General features: G+C 39.3%; 1 protein-coding gene across 1 annotated transcript in view; it reads right to left on the bottom strand.

The window, feature by feature from the left end:
• Positions 1–25,381, bottom strand: part of DPYD (dihydropyrimidine dehydrogenase) — a 552,826-nt gene that overhangs the window by 219,982 nt on the left and 307,463 nt on the right. Inside the window, exons 12-13 of the mRNA XM_074961282.1 lie at positions 25,130–25,314; positions 15,800–16,015 (exon numbers count right to left, since the gene is read on the bottom strand). Coding sequence (XP_074817383.1) covers positions 15,800–16,015; positions 25,130–25,314 — 401 coding nt within the window. The remainder of the gene's footprint in view (positions 1–15,799; positions 16,016–25,129; positions 25,315–25,381) is intronic.

The following is a 25,381-nucleotide window of genomic DNA, read 5'->3' as shown; positions in this document are numbered from 1 at the left end:
TGTTTTGGTTGGAAGAAAAAAAAAACTTACAAAAAATTCCCCCAAAATGAAAGTGTTTGATTTGACATTTTCAAAACAAAATATTTTGATTTTTCAATTTGAAACAACTTTTTGTTTGGAAATTTCCTTTTTTTAAAAAAAAAAATAAAAATAATTGCTCTAAGTTGAAATGAAACATTTTGTTTGTTTGTTTCCAATGAAATGTTTTGTTCAATCCAAAATAATAATTTGACAAACATTCAAAAATACAATTTTCAGTTCAGCCCAGAATTAAATTTATATTTTGTATTTGCCAGTGAACCATGTCTTGAAACCAGTCCTTATCATGCGCTACACTAAGGATTGTTTAAAATATACAGTTCACAATTTTGAGAAGAAATAAAATATATAATATTTTTAAAGGATATTTGATTTAAAGGAGTTATCAACTTTTATTGCCTGCTGGTGTGCCCGTATCAGGACCCTTCGGATTTATCAAAGAATTGACCCTCTCTCCGATTTTATGCAAAGAATCAGACAATCTAATTCAAGTATCATCCTCTACTGTGCAAAAATTGACAAAAGAGGAAACTACATGTGTCATCTCCTCAAAGGAAATGAGTTGCTGACCTCATGAATTAGCTGTGTAGAGCCCTGAGGATGGATGGATAGGTCCATGGGAATTCTGCCATTATTCTATGAGTTTGCTCAAATATTTTTCCAAGGAAAAAAATTACACAGTATTCCACAGTTTTGCAAGGGAAGCTTGCAATACAGAGCAAAAGCACTAGTTGTGCATATTCAGGGAGAGAGAAGTAACAGTCACAGAATGGAAGGAGTTCCAATGACACAATCCCTTACAATAAAAATGTTAGGGTCTTCTCCAGCCTGATTATTACACTTTATTACCTGATTATTACCTTTTTTGCCAGGTGATAGGTAACATATAACTCATGGTTTTGACTGAAAAAAATTCAATAGTCTCACCAGCCATGTTAATTTCTGAATTTGTTCCATTACTCTATGATACATAGTGAAGATAAACCACTCCACTCTTCCAGAAAGGGGAATTATTTGTTTGAATTATTACATACTGTGTATATGCAAAAATGAATAGATGAGGACCTTCAAGATCATATTTCATAGCTGTGACTATGAAATGATTACTAGGCATGCTAAATTTTACTAAATACAAATAATTATTCTGAAGAAATTATATATCTTTTTAAAATTTAATTTAGAATGTTTGGGTTTTCTGCATTTAGTCCCATGATGCCTATGAAGGGTTTTGTTGTTTATTTTTTGCTAATACATAAGAGTAAATTAAATCTGCATTAGGGCTCAATCTTGCATGATGCCAAGGCCCTGATATAGCAAAGCACTTAAGCATGTGCTTAACTTTAAGTATGTCAGTACGCCCATTTATTTTATTGGGACTCACAGGCTTAAAGTAAAACACAGGCTTAAATGATTTTCTGAATTGGGGGCTTCAACTCAGCATGTACATTTCAGCCCTCAAGAAGTTACCTATTGATTTCCATGGGCTTTGGATCAGGCCAAAGCACTGTATAAGCAAAATCAGGCAGGTTTGCCATAGCACTTTAACTAGAATTTTGAAAAGTAGTTTTTTTCTAAAATAAAGAATATTGTCTAACCATAATACTAAAATCTCAACAGAAGGCTGTTAGGGTGGAATATGGACTGTTTCAGTAACCATACTATATTTATGCATAGCTCATATGCATGAGCGATGAGCTTGAAAATCATATCATTTTGTAAAAAACAGCAGTAAGATATGTTCTTATTCTAACAATGCAATACCAATGTTCAAATGTCTATTTAAATGATTTAGTTTTACTCTAATGGTTGGCCCTCCACAACATTTTATTATAATACATTGCACAGAATGTGAATAACCTTGCGTAAGTAAATGCGGTATATTTTTGCATCTATTTTGATTCTTAACTAACATTGTTTTAAGGAAGTCCAATAAACGTGCACACTGTACACTGTTATATATAAACTTATATACTGGATAAAACATGAAAACAGCAAACCACTAATATTTCTTAGAAGTAAAAAAGCCTTATTTTATTTAGAGCTTCCACAGTTTTTAGATACATTTCTTAATTTGCCCACTGCCAGATAGCTGTAGAAGGCTAACAAAACCCTCAGTGTTCACATGACAACTCTCGTTGACAACCCTTGTTCAAATGCATCCTTATTCTGTCATCTACTGGCAGTGTGCTTTCTAGTCATGTTCTCTGCCAGTCCTTACCAGTTTGCCAATTACACAAGCTGCTTCCCAGACATCAGACAAAAATTCCACAAGACTGCTGTGCAAGCGTACCCTAATTAACCATCAGCTTAATTAGACAATTTACTGTGTAATTAGCAGGCAATTAGTCAACACCTCTCAGATCTTATTGACTGCTGTGACAGCCTTCCCTACTCTGCACATTCCAATACACAACCACCACCATGTTTCTAGCACTCTCAAGCACCTGTACAACAGAGTTCTGGACAAAAAGAAGTGAATAATATTACATAACTAGAGAAAAAAATCAATATGTAGCTTGTCCATTTATTGAACTGTTTACCAGCTTGAATTTTTTAGTACTAGAAGGCCACCTGCTGAAATAAAAAACTGGGGAAACATTGTTATGGTTTTTTTACTTATAGCATGTTTTAGTGTGATAATTTCATGTAAAACCCTTTATAGTGCATTAAATTATAGCAGAAGCCAGACAAACAGAGGCATTGGCAGTAATTTATAGGAAAAAAATACATAGTAAAATGTACTTGCACAATTTACTACAGATTAAGTATACAATATAGAGTTACAGTGAAAATTTCCTGGTAGATGGTATCTAAATATGTAGCTAAGTTAGTTTTGTACCTACTGTTTTATGTTTACTTACGTTTATATTTATACTCTGAATTGCAAGACTGTACTTTGTAGTTAGATTAACTTTGTGATATAAAAAGTCAGACAACAGATATGTACTGGGGCATAACACAATGATCTCAGTATAAGTAATATGGATATAAATGGAACAAAAATGACAAGATGTTACACATATGACTCTAAAGTTGTACGTCCTTATATTGTATCATCTGAGAAATTTTATGTGATAGTGTAATTAAACACAATCAAAATGCTAAAGCAACATTAAGATTGTTTTTTCCTTCTTCTATGGATTATAAATTGTATTTTGATATGGCTATAGTATTTTGGATGAGTGCTGTGAACCTGGGGTAAGGGATATACATATTTACACGTGCAAATCCCACACACATTGACTGTGTGATACACTCCAGAATCCATGACCACATTAATATTTTGATAAAATATAATGAAAGTTGCAAATCAGAATTGAAGATTGGTGGGAAGTGTTGTTTAGAATGAACTAACACAATACTTTACTTTAGCTATAGTTATTTTAACATAAGCAGTGCATCAGGTATTTAAAAATATGGGACTTCATTTTGCTCTTCCACTAATGACAATCAGAAGTAAAACCACCAATGTCAGTATCAGGTGTGCCAGCAAAGAATGTAGAAGAGCAAGGGCTTGATTTTCCTGTGCCTTACACTACTTTTACACTGATATGATTAAACTGACTTGAACTAAATTAGTTTTCACACCAATTTTATTGAAGTCAGGGCAAGCTTGTCTCCATGAGGACATTCAGAAAAATTAATCTGAATTAGCTGAAGATCTGAATTAAAAGTGAATTAGTTAAACAGTATTAAACCCCTACATGGACACTCTCATTCAGAATTAAAGTGGCCTTAATTTGCTTTAGCCTAATTCATTTGGGAAATTACTCAAGAGTTAAGAGGAAAGACATAAATTTGCAGAAAAGCACCTAGTCTACACACACAAATTGCACTGACTTCAATAAAATCGGTGTGAAAACTGATTGAGTTAAATCACTGCAAACCACTGTGTGGACACACATATCGTTTTAAAACTAGTTACATCTGTTTAGCTTATGCCCGTAAATTTACCAGTGCAAACTGAATCAATACACCAGGTTTACTTTGAGTTCAGTGTACCCACACAGGATTTTGAACCACTGTGAATAAATCAGTTTAAAATCACAGCTTTAGCTAAACTGGCACAATATTCCAACAGGTATGATCTGCTCCATTGTGTGGAATGTACTGTGCATTCAATTAGGGGGCACATGTTTTCTCTCCATAATACACCTGATGGGATGGGCAAGGAAGTTCTCAGACTGCCCATGGGTATGGTAGTCTCAAAGTGGCTGGATGAAACAAGGAAAATTTGGGTAGCAGAGTTTGCAGAAGAGACTATGGCTAACAGCAACATCTAGGCCATCTCCTTTGTCGCACAACTCACTTAATTATTTTTCCCTCTTTTCTGTGGTCAGCAGAGAGAGTTAAGCTGTAGGAGGTTAAACATTGTTAACAAACAGAAGCAACAGGCAAGACCAGAAGAGAAGGGAAGCAACAGACCAGAAGAGAGTAAAGAAAAAAATATGGCAGGGAAAGAAAAATAATTCAATCAAAATGAGACCAATACTTTTACATTACAAATCGTTTTTAAATTAAGTTTAGTGCTAAAATGATACAAAGTAAAAATACAATGTTAGTCCATAGCCATGTAAACACTTATACAATTGCTTAACTTCAAGTCAATGGAACTACTCATTTGTCTAAAGTTAAGCAAGTGCATAAGCATTTGCAGGATAGGTGACTTGATATAGACATGAAAATGTGGATGTGTACAAACGATGGAAAAAGTACCCTAAACAAACTGGTGAAAAAGCAGGGTGCACACAATGATTAAAAAAAAAGTTTGGGGAAAACTTCCATATCTTGTAAGGGCCATATAAATCCTGGCTAAAAGTACAGACCTCAAGGGTTCTGATAAAAGGCAGAATGGTTACTCCAAAAGCAAAAGCTTGAATGAATTGTGATATGAAAAACTCTACATGTCAATATAGACAGAGAAACAAAAAATAGTTCAACAAAATGCTGAACTTTTATAAGAAAATGAAAATAAAAAAGATATGTCAATTTCAGAAATGAGCCCTGTCAATTTCTAACATATGTAGAGCCCCTATTTTTAACTGAAATCCTTTGTTATAGAATATTATTTCTGATTTTGTCAAGAGTGCTGTAAGTCTCCTTAGAGGATATGAATTTACTGTAGCTGATCAACTGTGATCTGCAAAATTTAATATAAGTATGTTACACATTTGTGTTTTTCAAGATACTGGACTTAGGGTGACCAGACATCCTGATATTAGGGGCTTTGTCTTATATAGGCAACTATACCTGCTGCTCCTCCCACCCCCCCAAAAAAAAAGAAAAAAAAAGAAATGTGTCCTTATTTTTCCCCACTTGTTATCTGGTCACCTTAACTGGGCCTGATATTCAGAAGCACTGAACACTCCAAATTAAGTCAACAGGAGCTGCGGGTGCTCAGCACTTCTGTAAATCAGACCTACTGTAACCATTTTAGAAAAAAAATGTGGCATACATTGGAAGAAGAATCAGTTATTTTATACAAAAGTAATACAAGACTATACAGCTTGTTTAGTTTGAGATGATTTGCAAAAAAGGAAGTTGCTGGGAAATGCTTGGGACTTTTAACCAAGATTTAGCTAAGTGTAAAGATTTACATGTGTTTTTAATGCCACTGAATTATTAAATCGCATCTTTATTGAACATTTTCCATGTCAGACAGTCATATATTATGTAGGACAGATCGCAGCATTGTTACTCACATGAAACTCCTACTGAAGTCATTGGGAGTATTTAGAATAGGTATCAGGCAGGATTGGACCCTATGCACTGATGACGTATTTAACAGCACATTCAATACTAGATTCTCATAACAATGGTTTTATAGAGATGTATTTCCATGGACTTCACGAGAGTAGCTCCTGATTTACACCAGTGTGAGTGAGGGCAGAATCAGTCTCATTCAAATGTATGAACTCTTCTATTAGAATGTAGTATGATTTCTAAGCTGCCAAAAGTTTTCAAGATTGAAGTTTAAGGGCCAAAGTTTTAGACTTTGTGTGAGTGAATAAAACTCTGTTGAATTTGGCCCATTGGCCTTCACCACTGATTAAATGAAAGAAAATACATAACCTAAAAAGCATTATTCAAAACTAAATTATCCAGGAAAATGTTCACTACTTTTAAAAATATACACAGCTTGCCACTGATAGTCAGTTTTGCTTGAAGCCTTGAGGAGGTCATCTTCATGCCAGGCATTTGGGCTTTTTGGTTCAAAACCTGTGAAAAAGAAAAATGTGCTCAAAATGCACAGGGCTGAGGGACTGAATCTTCAGTCCCAATTTACAGTAACCAGCACACAGGGTTAGGCTGCTACTTCAGGTTCGGGGGGCGGGGGGAGAAGAGAAAGGCGAACAGGTTATGCAGCCTGGCATCCCACTCCTTGTAGGAATCTGGGCTTGTGGAGCTATGATCTGTGCAGATTCACTGACCATAACCCTGACATGCCACATCCCACTCTGTGTTCTGTTGCAGAGTTGTCATGGAGTTGTGCATCTTCCTGTGGGAATAGCAGAGCTCCTCTCTGTGGGTTTTGTGCTTTGCCCTTCCACTGACTTCAAGGATAGGATCAATACTTACACCTGCTCAGGGAGGAAGACCTCAGTGGAGTTACACCAGGGATGAATTTAGGTTCCCCCTCCCTCTTAAGTACCCAATACAAAAATATTCACAGATAGATTCCCTGGTCCCTCTACTTCCATTGTGCTGCTGAAAGTATGCATGATACAGGCTACATCCTCTTACATCCCAATGGGTCTAGAGGTGACCTAGCTGGCCTTTATGCCATGCCCCAGCAACCCCTGGTGTAAGAGGGGTAGGGGGGAGAGGGTGTGGCACTAGTCAGAATGCAGAGCACTCTGGAATTCCTCAGCTGGCACTATGATCTTTGCAGCAGTTAAGTTGTCAGAGTTGAGAACAGCCTCTAACATGCTTTAAAAAGTTACTGTAAACTCTGCCAGGGCTGGGCTAAAGCTAGGCACAGCAGAGAATTTGGCCCTTAAACTGATCGTACCAGGGAAATGAGGTACTGAAAGATTATGTGAAAGACTTTTTTTCCTGCCTTTTGATCAGATTTTCAGCATGAATGTCTTCTCTTTGTAACTGAGTAACACTTCTCTATTTAAATATACAAGTTAAATAGACTCTTTTTGACATAGTGGGTTGTTTAATAATAACTGCATATTATTTTATGTCCCCAGGATAATTTTTACTTCATTTGTTAATCTTTGATATACTTTAAACATCTAAATCTAAATATCAGTCAGTCAGCCATAGAATGCGATATTTCTCATTGCAACTCTTCTCAAATTCACGGTTTATATTTTCAGAATCAGTAGAGCATTTGTAAAACAATAAATAATTCAAGTCACAGGCAAGCTGCATGTGCTAAGAAATCCTGTAAAATGCTTTTTTTTTGGTTCAAGAATGTAGTTAATAAAAGTTGCTCTTGATGTTATTTAGTAGAAAGGCAAACCATCTTTTTTATATTTGACATTAACAATCTGATCATTTGTCTCCCCAAAGAAAGCCCATACAGGCCACACAATAAAGAATAGTAATATTTCTGTTTACTGAGATATCAACTGGCATTTCACAGCAAGTCAATGGTCTATCTTCGCTACAGCATACTAGACCTCAATCTGGCATCTACAAATGTCAGGAGCATATAAAAAAATTATAGGATGAAAATCAAAAGCAAGTTCTAAATTCCTAAAAAAGGAAACATAGTTCACCTAAACATATTTGCTGTAGAAATCAATGCAATATTCAGCTGTCAATCTAGAAAAACAACGAGGGAGTGATGCTGTCAGTAGGACAGGATAATAAAATTTCAAGCAGATGTTCAGGCAGGGCTCTAATTCTTGCTGAACTCCCTTGGTAAGCATTTAATTTCTTTATCATATGCAAGCTAGGTAAATTGTACTTCATCAAAACTGTATTGTGAAATATTAATATTTCATATTATAGCAAAACTCCACAGAATAACCTTTGTCATATTAAGAACATCAGAATTTCAAATGTCAAGGTTCTGCATTTTAATACATCTTAAATAGTTTTCTGGCTTGGCACCATATATATAACTACTTTAATCTAAATTATTGTGTTGTAATATCATTCAAATATATAAATATAAAACACAGGTTCACTTCAGTGAAATACTAATGGTATGGAAAACAATATGTCACTGCAACACAATTTTACCACCTATAATTATAGAGGTAAATGGAGTACAAATGTACACACACTCAACTAGCTGAAGCATGAATCAGTGTGTTGTAATAACAGCACGCAGAAATGTAGTACTTTTGGGTCAAATTAATGCACAATATACAACATCCTTCATTTAGATATGGTTTGTGAAAATATAGTGTAGAATTTATTACTATGTATTGTACAGATATAAATTGAGGGGTAAATACTTTCTTGCAATATAATGTTTTAGTTGAAATTTAATTCACTTTTAATCATTAGTCTGTTTTTAAAACTGGCAATGCAACCTGCAGCTTAAAAATTAAAAAAATAGTGGAGCTTCAGAATGAAGTTAGTCTACACATTTATTTCTGCTGGTACCCCTCATAAAGGCAACTGCTTCTAGGTTATTGAAAGCAACAGCATCACAAATCAATGCATGTCACAACAGAGTAAAGACAGATGTCTCCGATTAATCAGAATTAAATTTTTACAAGTGAAGGAAGCATCTAAAAATCGAAGTGAACATTCTGCCATTCCACTTCTGTTTTTTTCTCTTGCTCCTTTAGTTATACAGTGACGTGAGGAAACCACAACTGAATCCATAGTTTTAAAAGATTACAAATTTTGATACAAATTCTTCAATAGAATATATTAAAAATGAACTCTAACGTAGAATGAACAGTAGATGTCTCAAATTTTCATTTAAAAAATTAATTAAAGAACAGTCTTGTATAAATTTTCTGATTATAGATTTTGATTTAAGAGAAATTCCATTTCTATGTATGGTGCAATATCCAGATAGAAAAAACAAACAAATTCCAATATATCATTTTAAGAATTATCACCAGATGATACTCTTTTTAATTAAGCTAAGAGATTTCTCCCATTGCAGGTAGCTTTTCAGAAATGGTTCTGAAAGTAGTAATGATTGGTATATGAACATAGGTAAACATATTTTAAATAGATTTACTAGTAACTGAATTCTTTTTGTGGACTTTATTTTATCTTATTCTTCCCTCCACCTTTTTCCTTTAATTTCTTACCAACCGAATTTATACATAGTAACTTCGAAGCACAGAAGCTCTGAATAAGACAAAAATAGTATTTCAGCAATACCTCAGGGAGGGAAGGAAGTTGGGGGGAAAGAGAGGAGAATGACTGCCCTGCACTGAAAGCAGGGGGGCCGTTGTCAAGGCCCGCTGAGGAAGACAGTAGTGCTTTATGGGGGTGGGGGGAGAACAAGGTCAGAAACTGAGGCAAAGAGGTGGTGTTGGTCAGCTTTGAAGCACTGACTCACCCCCTTGGAACGTAAGGGTGGAAGGCTTTAAAGGTGCAGGCTTGGGTGCTGGAAACCCCTTTCTCCACGCAGCAGGCAAGGCAGCACCCACCCTCCCTCCTCTTGAGGTGTGATTATCTGGTGGGTATGAACCAGCAGTGCAAGTAGGCCGGAAACACACAGCAGCAGCCCGCCCGGAGGAGAGGGCTGGGGGTTCTGCTCCTTTCCCCGCTGGGAGGGGCAGCAGGGAAAGGAGCAGAATGCCGGCAGCTCCTCCTGCGGCTGTACTCCCCCGCCCCCCCGGCTCACCTCCCCCAGCCCTGTCTCCCCAGGTAACATGGGAGGGATGTGGAGAGGGGACTGGAAGAGCATGGGGGCCCCAAGCTGGGGGGGGGGGCACTGAGGAGTCACATGGAGGGTCACGTAGGGAGGTCACATGCACCCCTTAGCTGGTGCATCCCCTTCTCCCCCCGTACCGGTAAGACATGGGTTTTACTTGTACCACTGGTTTGAACCTGCTAGGGGCATTGTGCTAGATGCTCCTTTTTAGCGGGGCTGGGAAGCAATTTTTTCCCTCACCCCCATATTGGCTTCAGTGGCTGTCAAGGTTCCTCCCCCACTCTGAACTCTAGGGTACAGATGTGGGGACCTGCATGAAAACCTCCTAAGCTTACTTTTACCAGCTTAGGTTAAAACTTCCCCAAGGTACAAATTAATTTTATCCTTTGCCCTTGGAATATACACTGCCACCACCAAACTCTAACTGGGTTTACTGGGAAACATAGTTTGGACACGTCTTTCCCCCCCAAATCCTCCCAACCCTTGCACCTCACTTCCTGGGAAAGGTTTGGTAAAAATCCTCACCAATTTGCATAGGTGACCACAGACCCAAACCCTTGGATCTGAGAACAATGAAAAAGCATTCAGTTTTCTTACAAGAAGACTTTTAATAGAAATAGAAGTAAATAGAAGTAAAGGAATCACCTCTGTAAAATCAGGATGCTAGATACCTTACAGGGTAATTAGATTCAAAACATAGAGAATCCCTCTAGGCAAAACCTTAAGTTATAAAAAAGACACACAGACAGGAATAGTCATTCTATTCAGCACAGTTCTTTTCTCAGCCATTTAAAGAAATCATAATCTAACACATACCTAGCTAGATTACTTACTAAAAGTTCTAAGACTCCATTCCTGGTCTATCCCCAGCAAAAGCAGCATATAGACAGACAGAGACCCTTTGTTTCTCTCCTTCCTCCCAGCTTTTGAAAGTATCTTGTCTCCTCATTGGTCATTTTGGTCAGGTGCCAGCGAGGTTACCTTTAGCTTCTTAACCCTTTACAGGTGAGAGGATTTTTCCTCTGGCCAGGAGGGATTTTAAAGGGGTTTACCCTTCCCTTTATTTTTATGACAGTGGCGTGGGGGGTTTTTGCCTTCCCCACAGCAGGTGTTAGGGAACACCTATTATGGTGAGCACAAAAGGTGGTAGGCTATATGTCACCACTTATTTGGTGAGTGTGTGGTAGATGTCCAGTGCAGATAAAAGACTTTAAAAGGAGATGCTGATTAAAGGAACGGAATGGTGTGGGGTTTGGGGCTCCTATAGTTGAACTCCCCATTTCTTATAGCCCACCTTACCCCTCCTACAAGTGTGGGGGGTGGATGGTAAGGTCCCAGCAATGGATTTGCTGGAGGGACCTGAATGGAAAAAAGAGGGGGAGCTGGTGGAATCTCTCCACCCCAGGGTAATTACAAGATAAACAGGGTTTACCTGCACTGTACACTTTTATCTGCTGGGCAGTCCCAGACATCTAATAATAAAGTTGCGGCCTGATTAAATCCATATCAAGTGTTTCCTGTCCTTCTTTCGGTACAGCTGGACAAGGAAGAGAGTGTGCTTAAAGGGGCATATTTGTTCTCTGCTGTTTTCCTTGCCCAGTGAGAATCTGCTTTAGAATTAGTGATCCCTGTTTCTTTAAAAGATCAGAGCTACTTGATATTAATTAGTACAGATATCCACAGATATACTGTACTTTGATTTTGTAAACTTAAAATCCACAAATTTTACATTTATATACATATATTTATATATCACAATCCAATAATTTATAATTAACACCTGTTTTACACTGTAATAACACGTACCTTCTAAAATATTTACCATAGCATGTATTTAAGCACATAAATGTTCTGAGAGAATTTCAGATATGACTTACATTAGATCATCTGTATGTTACAATTATAATGCAGTACTGCAGAAGAAAACATCTAATGATGCACACAGGGCTGAATCCTACACACCGCAAACAGAAGGTCCTAGGCATAGTGGAACTACGGTGGCTCTGCTGCATGGGGGGTGAGGCAGTGTTTGGGGAGAGACCTAATGCTACATGATATGGAGTAGTGCTGCAGCTCTCTGTGGCACATGGGGTACTGTAGGGGAGAGGCAAGAGCAGTTCCGGGTTTGGAGGAACAGAAGCATCATCTGTGGCACCATGTCTGCAGATCTGCTGTCCAAAAATCCTTAGGTAAGAGGGGATACAGAAACCTAGGCTGGCTCCCTCTGGTTGTAGGACTGGCTGCCCTGGTGTTCTCGAATGGAATTCTGCCCCAAAAAAAAAATTTACACCCATTCTTCTGGGCTGCCCAAGACTTGGACAGCCACATTTATCGGTGCGACCTGTCTAGAGTGTCTGTCTACACTGGCCTTCTGCACAAAGTCAAACTGAAAGGAAAAAAGAAGCAGCACCCCATGCTGGTGAGTTGATGTGCTGCTTGCAGAGGAAGTAAAGCTTAGGTAAATTGAGGCCCTTGCCTTCTAAGTGCTTCAAGTCTTCATCTTGGCTCCTATCTTCTCCCTCCTTCTGGGGCGAAGGCTTCAGATGCAACTGTACTCTTTTTCCATCTCTCTCTCCGTCACCCTGTTCTTCTCTCTGACTGCATTCCATGACAGTTGTCAACTTGGGAAACTCTATGGTTGGGCTCTGTGATTTCTTTACATATTCTTCCCTAGCTATTGGTCAGGGAATCTGCCTCACCTCACCCATTTTTACTAAAGTACCAAAAGACACAATTGTCATTTCCAGATGCTGGCACACAGACTATATCTCTGAAACAGGGGAAGTCACTGGCAGCCACATAATGCTGGAATTGCATTATATAGTCACTACTGAGAGGTACATAGATTTTGCAAGAGCGAACCATTTCTGCTGCCGCAGAACTCTCATAGCCCCAGAGGCTATTTTATGCTTGGCTCTTGAGAGTGTGCCCAAACAATTGAACACCCACGGCTAGCTTGGGTCAGCTGACTCAGGCTCATGGGCTCCAGCTGTGGGGCTGTAAAATTGCGGCGTAAATGTTCGTGCTCAGGCTGGAGCCCAAGCTGTGGGACTGTGCAAGACGGGAGGGTCCCAGAGCCTGGGCTCCAGCCCAAACCTGAATGTCTAAATGTGATGCCTTGCAGCCTGAGCCCCTCAAGCCTGAGTCAGTTGAGCAGGGCCAGCAGTGGCTACGCCATGGGTCTTTTATTCCAGAGTTGATTTACCTTTACTGTATATAAAAATGAACATTATAGGGTTGAGGCTGCATAGGGCAGGTGCAGAGCATTGTATGTAAATGCCAGGTAAAGCTGATTTCATTTGCTTTCTGAAGATAATGCTTAAGCCCATGTCTTCTTGGACATGCCAACACTCTGCCACCAGCCAACCCCCTATTACCCAGCATGTATAAGAGTAAGTAAATTGGCGCACAAAGCGAAGTCTGAGTCTTCCACTCCATGCAGAGGACTAACACACAGTTTTACTTGTGCCCATACATAACCTCCACTTACCCTTGTTCTACAGGCCAAGAGTTTCCAGCTCCCTTCTGAGTATTGCACAGGATTTATATCAGTGTAATCAGAAGCTAACTAAACAGATCAAAGACAATTGTACATTATACTGACCTATATTAATCCAGACTAAATTGTGATTATTTGTTCCAGTGTTAGACTGAGAATCTCATTGTTGAAATAAGAACTGTTGCACCTCACTGAACTTGTCTTCCTATTTGAAATATTTTTAGTATTTTAATAGTATTAATATTTTGTTGTTTACATAAACAGAAACAATTGCATTTCTTTTTGCACCTAACATCTCTGTATCTCAAAGCACATCATATACATTAAGGCTCAACACCTCTGGGAGGCGTTGTCAAGAGTATAATGTTATAAAAATCACGTCAGCCAGCTCTTGGGTGGGTCATGACAGTTGTTCTATAGAACACAGCAATGCTACTCCAGAGTTTAGGGCCAGAAATGAATAATACTATATCCAACTAAGACTCCCGGGGAAATTTACCTAGGTAGACTGTAATAATCCAAGTTTGAATGAGTCAAGGGCACTTTGCCCAACCTCCTTTTCTCTTATATTAAAATAATACCATAAAATAATAATGACTACTTTCAGAACCTTGGTTTTACTGAACATCTGATCTGAAAGACATCAAGCAAAAGCCTCACCTCTGGCAGCGCACTGACTACTGGAGCCCCATGATAAATCACTGGTTCAGTACTGACTCTGACAAAAGTGCCACGTAGTGAAAGGCCAACACTACTTCTTGTAACGTATATTCCTCCAAAGAAGCCTACCCAAATACTAACCTAGCTCACACCTGCTTAACTTATGAGATCTGATATAGTCACAGTGCGATGTAACATAGCTGTAGGCATATGCGATTAATAAACAATTCTCAGTTTTGGCTGGATCCTGCCATCAACTTAGACACTCAACTGAAATTAACAGGGAGTTCTGTGCAAATACTGATGGCAGGGGATGCTTCAATTAAACCTCTTCCCTTAAAATGTTTCAATAAGAAAAATTTCTGCTTGTGTTGTACTCAATGGGCCAGTTCTGGATTTCCATTATTTAGGTATAAATCCAGAGTAGCAATGACTTCTGTGGAGTTACTTCATCTTGGTTGTATGACTGAGATCAAATTTTGGCCACACATATTTTGTAAGGACACTCTTGCTACTCCCTTTCTCTTCTCACTTTACACTCTCTCTGGATGATCTCATTTACTCATATTACTTCAACTACCATCTCTACAGAGATGCCTCACAAATTTGCCTCTTTCCTCTTGATAAGTCCCCATCCATCCAATTCTGCATCTCAGCTGCCTCACTGACATCTTCTCACTGCCACAGGAAACTTAACATGGCCAAAGCTGAGCTCCTTATGTTTCCTCCAAGCTCTCTTCAAATCCATCCTATTCTCTGTTGCTTTCCAACACCACAATCATGCTCCATACTACTCAGACCTGCAACTTGGGGTTCATCTTTGACTCCTCCCTCTTCGTTTCCCCACACAGTCAAGCCATGTCCAAAACTTGTTGCCTCTTCCTCCAAAACATTTCTAAGATTTGTATTTTTCTTTCAGTGTTTACAGTTAAAATTCTTGCTCAGTCCCTCAGTTTCTCATCTTGATTGCTACAACCTCCTCCTTCTCTTAGCCTAACACCCATTGTACCCACTGCCAATATGTACAAAATACTGCCATTAAGATCATCTTCCTTGGCCATCAATCTGACCTCATCTTACACTAGCTTCTGCTCTCCTACTGCTACATATTCAAGCTTCTTGTCCTTGCATTCCAGGCCTTCAGTAAAGCCTTGCTCTTCCCTATCTTTCTGTCTTGTCTTATATTGCTACCATTCCTAAACTCCCCTAGTGATTCCAACATCTACATAGATACATAAATCCATTGCTCACACAATAATTTCTTTGACTGCATCCTGATAGCTCTTACATGTGGAACGGTCTTTGTGAGCTGTTCAATTCAAATCCTGCCTGAAAACCTATTTCCATTATGATTCCTAAAAGAAACTATCTGACTAGTAATGGAAAGGCTGGGGGTTAAGTGGGGATAGTCTATATGTATTATCAGCAAAATAGAAACAAATTGTTATCAAACATTGTTTTATCAAAAGGAGGCCAACCTCCCACTTGATTAAGCAGTCAGAACCCTCTCCTGCTATACTTTGTCTATCTGTTCATTTTGTCTCTTTTAGACTGGGAATGCTTTGGAATGGAGGCTGTGCCTTGTTTGGAGTCTACAGCACGTAACACTCGATGGGTACTGCCAGAATCAAATAACTGAGTTAATAGTAGCCCTGGAAAAGTATGTAGAATATTAATAGAACCCTAAAAGCTTTTTAGCTGACTGGATCTAATACTTATTTATATTCTCAAAACATTTAGATCATGACTAGAACATACCATGAAATTACATATGCCTTAAAATATTTCCTTACCTTATCGAGGGAGAATGTTTTGGTCAGAGCAAATCCCCATCCTGCTTCAAATGCTCTTCGAATCATTGGGGAACTAGTAGTTGGAGTTGCACTGGCAAGACCGAAGGGATTTGGAAACTTCAGTCCAGCCACTTCTACACTGATGTCTACCAAATCAACAGGAGTATAGAAGAGAGGTAATTCTGGAGTAGTAGAAACTGCAGCACCGTATAAAGACTGTAAAAACAAATATACAAATATTTTTGTCATCTGAATTTTATATGATTTCTTGTTAGCATGAGGGGAAAAAATCACTCATACACTTAAAATATTCTAATATTTTATGCTTGCAGTGATGAAAACATTTAGCTGGCCATGGGCAAAAAGTCATACGTCAAATAACTTCATTTTAAAAGGGAACATGGTGTTGATGCTGAAATATTATTTCAGTGTATTACTCTGAAATAAATAAATAAAATATTATATTAAAATAAAATAACTTTGTTAAAACAACAGGTACAATGCATACGTACAGTTTATCAAAGACACTCTGAGTTAATGTTCCAAGGCCATGGTTAACTGAGCCTTGTGAAGCCTAGACATTGTAGTATTGACTAAAGGAACACCAAAGGTAAGCAATGGGACTGAGCAACTGATTTTTCTACTATAGACCACAATGCTGCAAAGATTTATGCCCCTTAAAGTTTAATTGAAGTCAGTGTAACAATTCACAGTCTGTGAATTAAATGTGAGCAAGTCTTTGCAGAATTGAGGCCTCAGTCTTACACCCACATTTATTTTCTTTCACAAGTAAAATCTTTGCTTCCCATCAATTTTAAAATAGATCTCTATTTTTTTAAAAAAAACTGGTGCAAGTCTCGTTTCTAGCAGCTACACATTATTTGCATTTTAATGATTAACGTTCTCATATTTTTAAACACCGCGGGAGAGAAGAGTTAATATACCATTTCCAAAATGACAACAAACATCAGCTGACACCCGATCAACCTCTGGGACGGTTAGGGTACCTGGGATTCAATGCTGCAATCTATACTCATTGAAAGAGGTCCTCTTTAGAACCACTAGGACTATTCACATGAACAAGTGCTTCAATATTGGGATTAACTGTATCATACGACACAACTGTTGCTTAGATACACTAAAGAGGGAAGACTCCAGTAATCATAAAGAGTGAAAGTGTTCCACATGCAGTATCAATAAGCAACCTGCCATCACTGGCGGCAATATTCATCCAGGCACCTACACACCATAAAAAAACAACGTGAATCAGCCATAACTGACAGTAGCACTGTAATAAAGTACTACTCGATGTGAGTATTGTAAGGATGTCAGAATCAGGCCCTAATTCTGGACTGGTAGCTAGAAACTGGACCAAAGAAGAGCAAACAATATAAATGTTGTAGTTATGTTTTCTAACAGTTTTAAAAATATCTCAGCCAGCTGATTTTTTTAAAAGAGAAAATATACATATGAATGCATGCGTCAATAAAAAATTATAAGGCATTTTTGCACACGGACTCATTGCACATTTTATTCCCCAGAACTGACTCAATCAACCCTAACATAGCTGGCTTTTGACTATCAAGCAAATAATGTCCATTTACAAACAATGGAAATATTTGATTAGCCATAATCACTTTGAAGGTGTTGTTACAGTACAGCAATCCTTAAGAACTGACCAGATCAGTGGCTTTGCTTCACAATGCCTGGATCATTACAGGTGCGTTCTCTTGCTCTTAAGCATGGCAAACATAATGAGCAGGCAGCGGGCTCAGCCTTTGGAGAAGAAACACCCTAACGAGCTGGCAAATATAGGAGTTGCATGGATGGACACTGAGCAGAATCCTATCTAGTTCATGATGGATGGAATTACGGTCTGTGCCACAAACGGTATATCTACACTGCAATTAAAAACCCATGACTGGCTTATGCCAGTTAACTTGGGCTCATGATGCTGAGGCTAAGGGGTTATTTAATTGTCGTGTAGATGTTTGGGCTCAGGCTATAGCCCAGGCTCTAGGACCCTGTGAGGTGGGAGGGTCCCAGAGCTCAGGCTGCAGCCTGAGACTGAATGTCTACCCTGCAATTAAACAGCCCTTTATCCTGAGTCCTGAAAGCCTGAGTCAGCTGGCATGGGGCAGCTGCAGGCGTCTAATTGCAGTGCAGACATAACCTAAGAACCTTGAACTTGAGTCAGTAAAGCCAAAGGGGAAAAAAAAGTGGAGGGGTTCTCAACTCCTTGAGAAGCACAAACACACAAAGAAATCTCTTATGTAAGGACGGAGCTGATACTCCAAGAACTCTGTAAAATCTTCCAACCCTTGAGTTGCTGCCCTTTCTTTTGTTTTTAAAGAGCTTATTTACTCCATTTTTCACTTATGCATGTTACTACAGGGCTGCGGCGGGGATGAGAACTACTATAGATTTTTCATGGGCTTTAATTAAAGAAAGTCTTGATGCAGAACCTCAAAATCTACTCGTGTCCTCCCAAATTTAAAGAGCTATATTCAAATCACCTGACCCTTTGTATTTTCATCCCAGGTAGGGTCCAAATCCAGAAGTGGCATGACTCCTGGGGCAGACTCCTGGCTGGTGTAACACAACTGAAGTTAATGGAACTATGCTAACAGAAAATTTGGAGCTGTGGATGTTCTCCAAAATGGCAGAAATCACTTGAGAAAAGCTGATTTCGTCAGATTCCAGCCATTTGGGACCAAATTTCCCTGATGTAATGATCTTTTTCTGGGTAGTGCCCTTTACATTGCTAGCCATAACAAAGACAGCAAGAGTATGGGGGAAAATGGAATTACTGAACTATTTCCTTCCATACAGGCCACTCAGTGCACTCAAGAGATTATACTCCCCAGAGTTCTGGGGATGTCCACACTGCAATAAGAAGCCTGTGGCTGGCCTGTGCCAGCTGACTTGGTCTTGCAGGGCTCAGGCTAAGAGGCTGTTTAATTGCAGTGAAGGCTTTCGGGCGCGGAATGCAGCTCAAGCTCTGCCTGTGGACTGCTCAAGAACTGCTCAGTCCTGGTATGCCTCAAAACAGTCATTATTCAAAATTCAGTATTTGATTAGTTGCTTAAGCCATGTCGTCCTGTTTCTGTTTCCTGGCCAGATGACTTAATCTTCAAAAGCTACTTCCACTGCCACATGAAATGAATTTTGTTTCAAATGAATCTTAGCTAAAGGCGACAAAGGTGCTTTCTGTATAAATAAAACGTGGCTTGTGCAAGACAAAAAACCCTCCTCTAATGAAAGGAATTTGGGACACGCAGATTGAATGTGCCCATGTAAGAACAGGAAAGCTTTGGGGCATGCTGGCCTGCAAACTAGTTGATCACCAGGGTTTCCAGCCATCCACTGAAACACCTCCAACCATAGACCTTTTCCCCTGACATTAGGATTCTGCACTCTCTCTACACCCTTGGTATACTGCCTGGAGAGAGAAAAAAGATGAGACTCCACCTAGATGCAAAAATGCATTGACTCCACCAGAAGCTGCCTACTCCTGGTGCTCCACTCCCTGTTAATGAGGGTCACTGCTGTCTGTTTTGTCATAGTGGTTTGGAAACCACTTTTACAGCCTGAATATCTCCAACAGCCTGATACTACATTTCCACACCTCTGATGATCGCTGGCCCGACAAGGAGGTGTCCAAGATGGGTCTTTCATCCCAAAAGACTGGCATAGGTGGCGACAAGAATTAGGGAATCCAGGGAGTAAATCAAAATGACAAAATATGCACTGCTGTAAGATGAGGCCGAGGGTTCAACAGTCAGTAGCAATGCTTCCTGCAGATTTATCTTCCCCTCCTCTTGTCACGCTTCCTTTTGCTCTTTTTTTATGTTTGTTTTGCTTCTCATAACCTCTCTGTTCAGCACAATGCTCATAAAGGAATTAAATTTACTACATCATGATGTGTTATTTTCTCACAAAGCAAACCTTTCAACAAATTAAAATGCTATATAGGTTCCTAATAGGAAAAAATAAGCTTTATAATGAAGATTGACCTGACACTGCACACACAGTAAAAGAAAACCTGTAGGCAGACCTTTAGAAAAAGAAGATTAAAAATGCTTGCCAATTCTTCTCTAATTTGCTGTCAACCAGTTGAGTCTACAATTGTGGGAATTCAGACACCTGGTTACCGTGTCTCCAGGATTCTTTGAAAAGCATGCCAAAATCCATAAACATTTTGCATGCATTGGTCTTCTTTCTTCTGATCTGGATACTCCTGCAGACAAGACAGTGTGCTCTGTAGTGAAGAGTACAGGACCAGGAGACAGGAAGATCCTGCGTATTAAAACTTTCACACTGATTCGCTGTGTGGCCTTGAGCAAGTAATTTCACCTGTCTCTGTCTGTTTCCCTAGCTGTGGATAACTACTTGACCACCTACTTCATGGCATTAGTATATATAGTCAATGTCTACACAGTGCCTTCAACACACAGAGCACTAAAAAAAATGCTAAGTTTCATCAACATAACTGGTTTACTGAGAGCCTTCTCCTCTGCAGCCTGGAACAATTTTCTTGCATCTTTACACTTCATTGATTCTCTCATTTAAAATCTCATCCAAAAACACATCTATTCTTCCTTGCCCGTACTCACTCTCTTTTCTATTATTTAGCTGTGTAATTCTATTATTTACAATCAGTCACCAAAGCAGTTTGTATGAAAGACACTATTCAAATTAAACAATTGTATTGAATTGCAGTGTATTATCGCCTGCCTGTGGATCCTTTAAGAACTTGAATAGGCTTTGTAAATATGCATTTATTCATTCTAAAATTACATATTTGTTGAAGCACAATAGGAGAAGTCCTATATCTCAGAAATATGAATTAACACCATACTGTTACCCCTTTTGACTCAACCTGTTACCCAATATTTGAGGACTTGGGGGTTGTTTCCTTTAGAACAGTGGTTCTAAAACTGTTGTACTGCTGACTCCTTTCACATAGGAAGCCTCTGAGTGCAAATCCCCCCCCCCCATAAATTAAAAACACATTTTTATATATTTAACATATTATAAATGCTGGAGGAAAAGTGTGGTTTGAGGGTGGAGGCTGACACCTTGCAACCCGCCCATGTAATAACCTTGCGACCCTCTGATGGATCCCAACCCCCAGTTTGAGAACCCCTGGTTTAGAAGAAGAAATTGATGATGGAGTCAGGGTATTTCTTCAGTGCAATCTTATTTATTTACAAAGTATGTACAAAGTCTTATTTTCCTAAACACTGCAGGAATTAACAACAGGAGGTTTTTCGCTCACAGTCCAAGCCTCTTTCGAGCCAGCACCACAGAAAATGATCGCTCTCAGGGCCACACTCCCAGTGCTTTTCTAGCTGTCTCCTTGCCTTTCTGTTTCTTTCTACCTGCTTCCTGGTTGTTTCTGACTCACATATACATGCAGCTGAAATCAAATAACTCACCAGCTACCTTCTGTTTGCATACAATTTAGTCCCTAGGGCAGCATTTTCCAATGTTTCGGCTAACATTAAACAAGGGGGACATTTAATTGTTCCCTCATTTAGCCTGAATAGAAGGCAGCCAACATGGCCAACAGCTTCAAAGATAAGCCTGAGGAAATGGCCAGTCTTCATAAAAGAAATACGGTCCAGGCTCACTAGATATAAAATTCACATTATTTATTTATTGCATGGGAAAGTTGGGGGGAGATCTGCTTTAAGTAGAATAATACCAGTGCCCTTAAAATGGGAGATGTACTGGCCGCCACTTCCAGCAGCTCCCATTGGCCTGGAGCAGCGAACTGCGGCCACTGAGAGCTGCGATTGGCCGAACCTGCAGACGCGTCAGGTAAACAAACTGGCCCGCCCCACCAGGGGCTTTCCCTGCACAAGTGGTGGAACAAGTTTGGGAACAACTGGTATAACTACATCACTCAGGAGTGTGGAAAATCCACCTCCCTGAACAACGCAGTCATACCAACCTAGTTCCTAGCCAGTGCTATGTTGACGTGAGGGCTTCTTCCATTGACAGAGCTACTGCCTCTTGGGAGGTGGAGTGCCTATGCTGACAGGAGCAGCTCTCCTGTCTGTGTTGGTTGCATCTTCACTAACCCCCTGCAGCACTGTAAGCATAGATAAGCCCTAAATAAATTAAGCACGGAAACCATTACATGTTCATGGCATAACAAACAAAATCTAGACCTCAGGAAATAGTCTGAGTGGTGGGCAGCCTGGTAAATGGGGCTACTTCTACATGGATCTTTATCTTCCTCTAACTTTGAATTACATTGATTCTATTTAGAATGTAGATGAAAGTTCTAATGGAACAGTCAGACCAGGAAGGGACAAAAGTACTTCCCATCCTCAGTTGGTTTTGTCTGGTCTTGTTTACAGAGACCATAAAGATACAGAGTTCAGCCAAGCCTGTGCTTTTCAAGCTGGTGGAAGAATGCTGAGAAGCAAGGAATGTTTGGTTTGTTACTGATGGAGAACATCAAGTGTGAGATCAACCAAGATGCTTCTGTAAATAATTCCTAGTTTTGAACATAAGGCATTCCCTTTGGAGAGCCCTTGACTCTGGAACTCACACTTCTCTTGAATGCATGCCAGAGTTTGAATGATTTGAGCTTCAGGGCACATGTAAAGCCCATCTGTTTGCTCAGCCTTTTGCCTGAACTAGGCTGAGATGTGAGGAGTGTGCTGTTTAAAGGAAACGACAAGCAATTAACTGGGATGCTGTTTTTTTTAATTTCACATTTTATTGTGGTCTAGAATTGTTTGGATTGGTCTTTTGATGCTGCCAAGCGCGGACTGCATGCTAGTTATATTTTTAGTGGTACTAGTACAGTCAGTGGCTTGGGAAACGGGCAATTATTTTTTATAAATACAAATAGATACATTGTACATGGAACAGCTGAAACCTAAAATGAGCCTTTTTACTAAATCAAACACTAAGACTGTGAAGAAATTGTCAGCTTTACAATCCTGTAGATGAGAGAAAGTCAATCTATTTCATGAGGGTATTTTTATCTAAAGCAGGGGAGGATTCAACAGTTAGTTCAAAATTGAGGAACAATTTACATATATATGTATGTGTACCCACACACAGAGCAATGTGTTAGGCGTATAAATGCTCGAACATTGTGATCTGGCTCTAAATCACAACTCCCCTAAAAATGAAGTCCCTGATCCTGTTACTAAGATTGCAACTGATGCAAATATTGGTAAAGTAACTGCCAAATTATAGTCTTCCCCACCACAGCAGCCAGATTTTACAGGGACCGTACATCCAAATAAATGCCTCTTGGCTATCCATTCATCTAGCAGCTGGAAAGATGACACTTGACATTTGGAAACTTTCCTGTGAAGATTGCTGCAAGGCTTTCCCATTAGCTTCCTGGTGAGACTGTAAGGTCGAATAAGCTGCCTCAAAACTTGCAAAGGGTAACCGAAGCACTCTAACATCAAGCCTGTTTGATTTAAAATTCTAAATTCTCAGGCCACAACTTTTCAAACTCCCTTTAAAATGCTCAGTATATTCCACTATACTGAATGTTTTAGAGGAATAAAAAAAATGTCCTTCGACGGCAATGCAGTTATAAGAGATGCTTTGAGTGATGCATGTTTTCACGAGAAGTTGGATAGGGAATAAGGAGAGAGGGAGGAGATACCCTCACGAGGGTCACAGAGTTGCCAAAACAAATGTACTCACATATCAAAGCGTAGAATGTTTAACACTAAGTATTTGGACGGGGTCTAAAAATACAGCTGACAAACACTGCTTCAGTATAAATGAGAAATATATGTACTGATAGCGAAAACAAGTTTTGAGCCATACAGTATTTTTATGAAGCCACAGCAGACTGAAACAATATGAAGCTGGGCACACACACAGTGTCTCATAAGGGGTGTGGGGGGGGGAGGGGAAGGAAAGGCACTGCTACTACCTCAGTTATTCAAATCCATTTTCTTTAGAAAATATTTTCTTTTCTGTTTGTTCCAAAGAATTCTTCGTACTACAAACATTTTTTCAGTGGCTGCCTTTCCACACAAAGGCCAAGGTCTCTGGTCTGCTATGGTCCCTCTGCACCTGACCTAAGACTATAGCTTGCTCACTATGCCTGTTTTTACATTAAACCAGGGGGAGAGAAGAGCAGATCACAGCTCTCACTCTATATCATCTCTACAGCATGCGAAGGGGAAATGCTTAGTCACCTGGTTGCTCAAGGGTTTAAACCCATTAAACCCCATTTCTTTGCACTGGTTTTCTCCATGAATTAGGTTTTGTATTTGCCTTGCTCCAGTAGCCCCATTATCAGATTTGTCAGAGCTGGACTGCAATCCCTTTTTTGTGTGTGTGCACGCACACGTTTTGTCAAGCATTGGTACACTTGCACTCTATAAATAATAGTATCTTCCCCAGGTAATAACAGTGACCATATTTAATTTATACCTTCTGTGCTGTTCAGAGGTTCTTTTTAATATTGATGGACTCACCCCCCCGCCCCACATTACCTAAATCATATTTCTGCATATACTGATTATTGTGGAAGAAGCCATAGCAGACCAGAGACCTTGGTGGAACTCTGAGTTGGAGAGAAGAATATTGTTAAGATTTACACATTTTTAAAAAAAATCTAATTTCAATGTACCAAAGCCATTTTTGTTACTATACATCTATAGTTTTAATTATCTAATCCAGAGGCTCTCAAACTGGGAAGCGGGCCCCCCAGGGGGGCGCACAATGCATTTGGGGAGAGAGGGAGAGGGGCATGAGAAGCTTTAGGGGGGAAAATTACTGTGTACATCTGATTCCTCCAGACATATCAGGTCTTCAGATGGCGCTGTGCATTTTGACAGATTTCTGTTAAGCTTGAAAAGAATTATACAAAGCCGTTGCCATCTGTACATTAATCCATTTGCTATGACATGGTGTGCACATTTAATTGTAAGCATCAACCACAATCATAGTTTTGCATTTGCTCTTATTACAGTGGATCACTGGCTCTGTTTGAATCAATGCTTTACTGTTTTTAATATTTAGTGAGCGCTGAATGTTGATTCTTTTTTTGTCAGTATATGTACTTGTGTGGTAGGAGGGGAAGGTGTAAACTATTACAGCCACAAAGAAGGGGGGCACAATAAAATAAATTTGAGAATCACTGATCTAACAGATTTGCAATGCACGAATCTCCAGCGTATCTAGATGCCTGTTGCTCAAAACCTACATATTTAATTCTAAAAATCCATGGCAATTATTTCAATAACCAGGAAAAAAGCAAACCAATAAATGTGTGTGTGAAAACAGATATTAAGTTGCAGCTGGAAAGGAAAACTACTTTTAAAGACCCACCTGTATGTATCTATGCATATACCAGGAAGCTTGTTTTCCATCGTTCACTGATTCCACTGTAGTGTTAGCTAAACCTCCAATGTCACCACCAGCAAAAACCCATGGTTCACTGGTTTGCATGGTCTCTGGATCCACTTCAGGAAGACCCCATCTATTAAACTGGATAGGATTCATGGCTTCCTTTACTGTATTTAAGTGAAAGATAAAAAGGTACTAAGTAGATGATCTGGAGATAGTTTAACAGCATTACTA

The sequence above is a fragment of the Natator depressus genome, chromosome 8, assembly GCF_965152275.1.
Source record: "Natator depressus isolate rNatDep1 chromosome 8, rNatDep2.hap1, whole genome shotgun sequence".
NCBI lineage: Eukaryota > Metazoa > Chordata > Testudines > Cheloniidae > Natator > Natator depressus.
The sequence above is the reverse complement of the archived record's forward strand: the minus strand, read 5'-3'. Positions and strand labels throughout refer to the sequence as shown.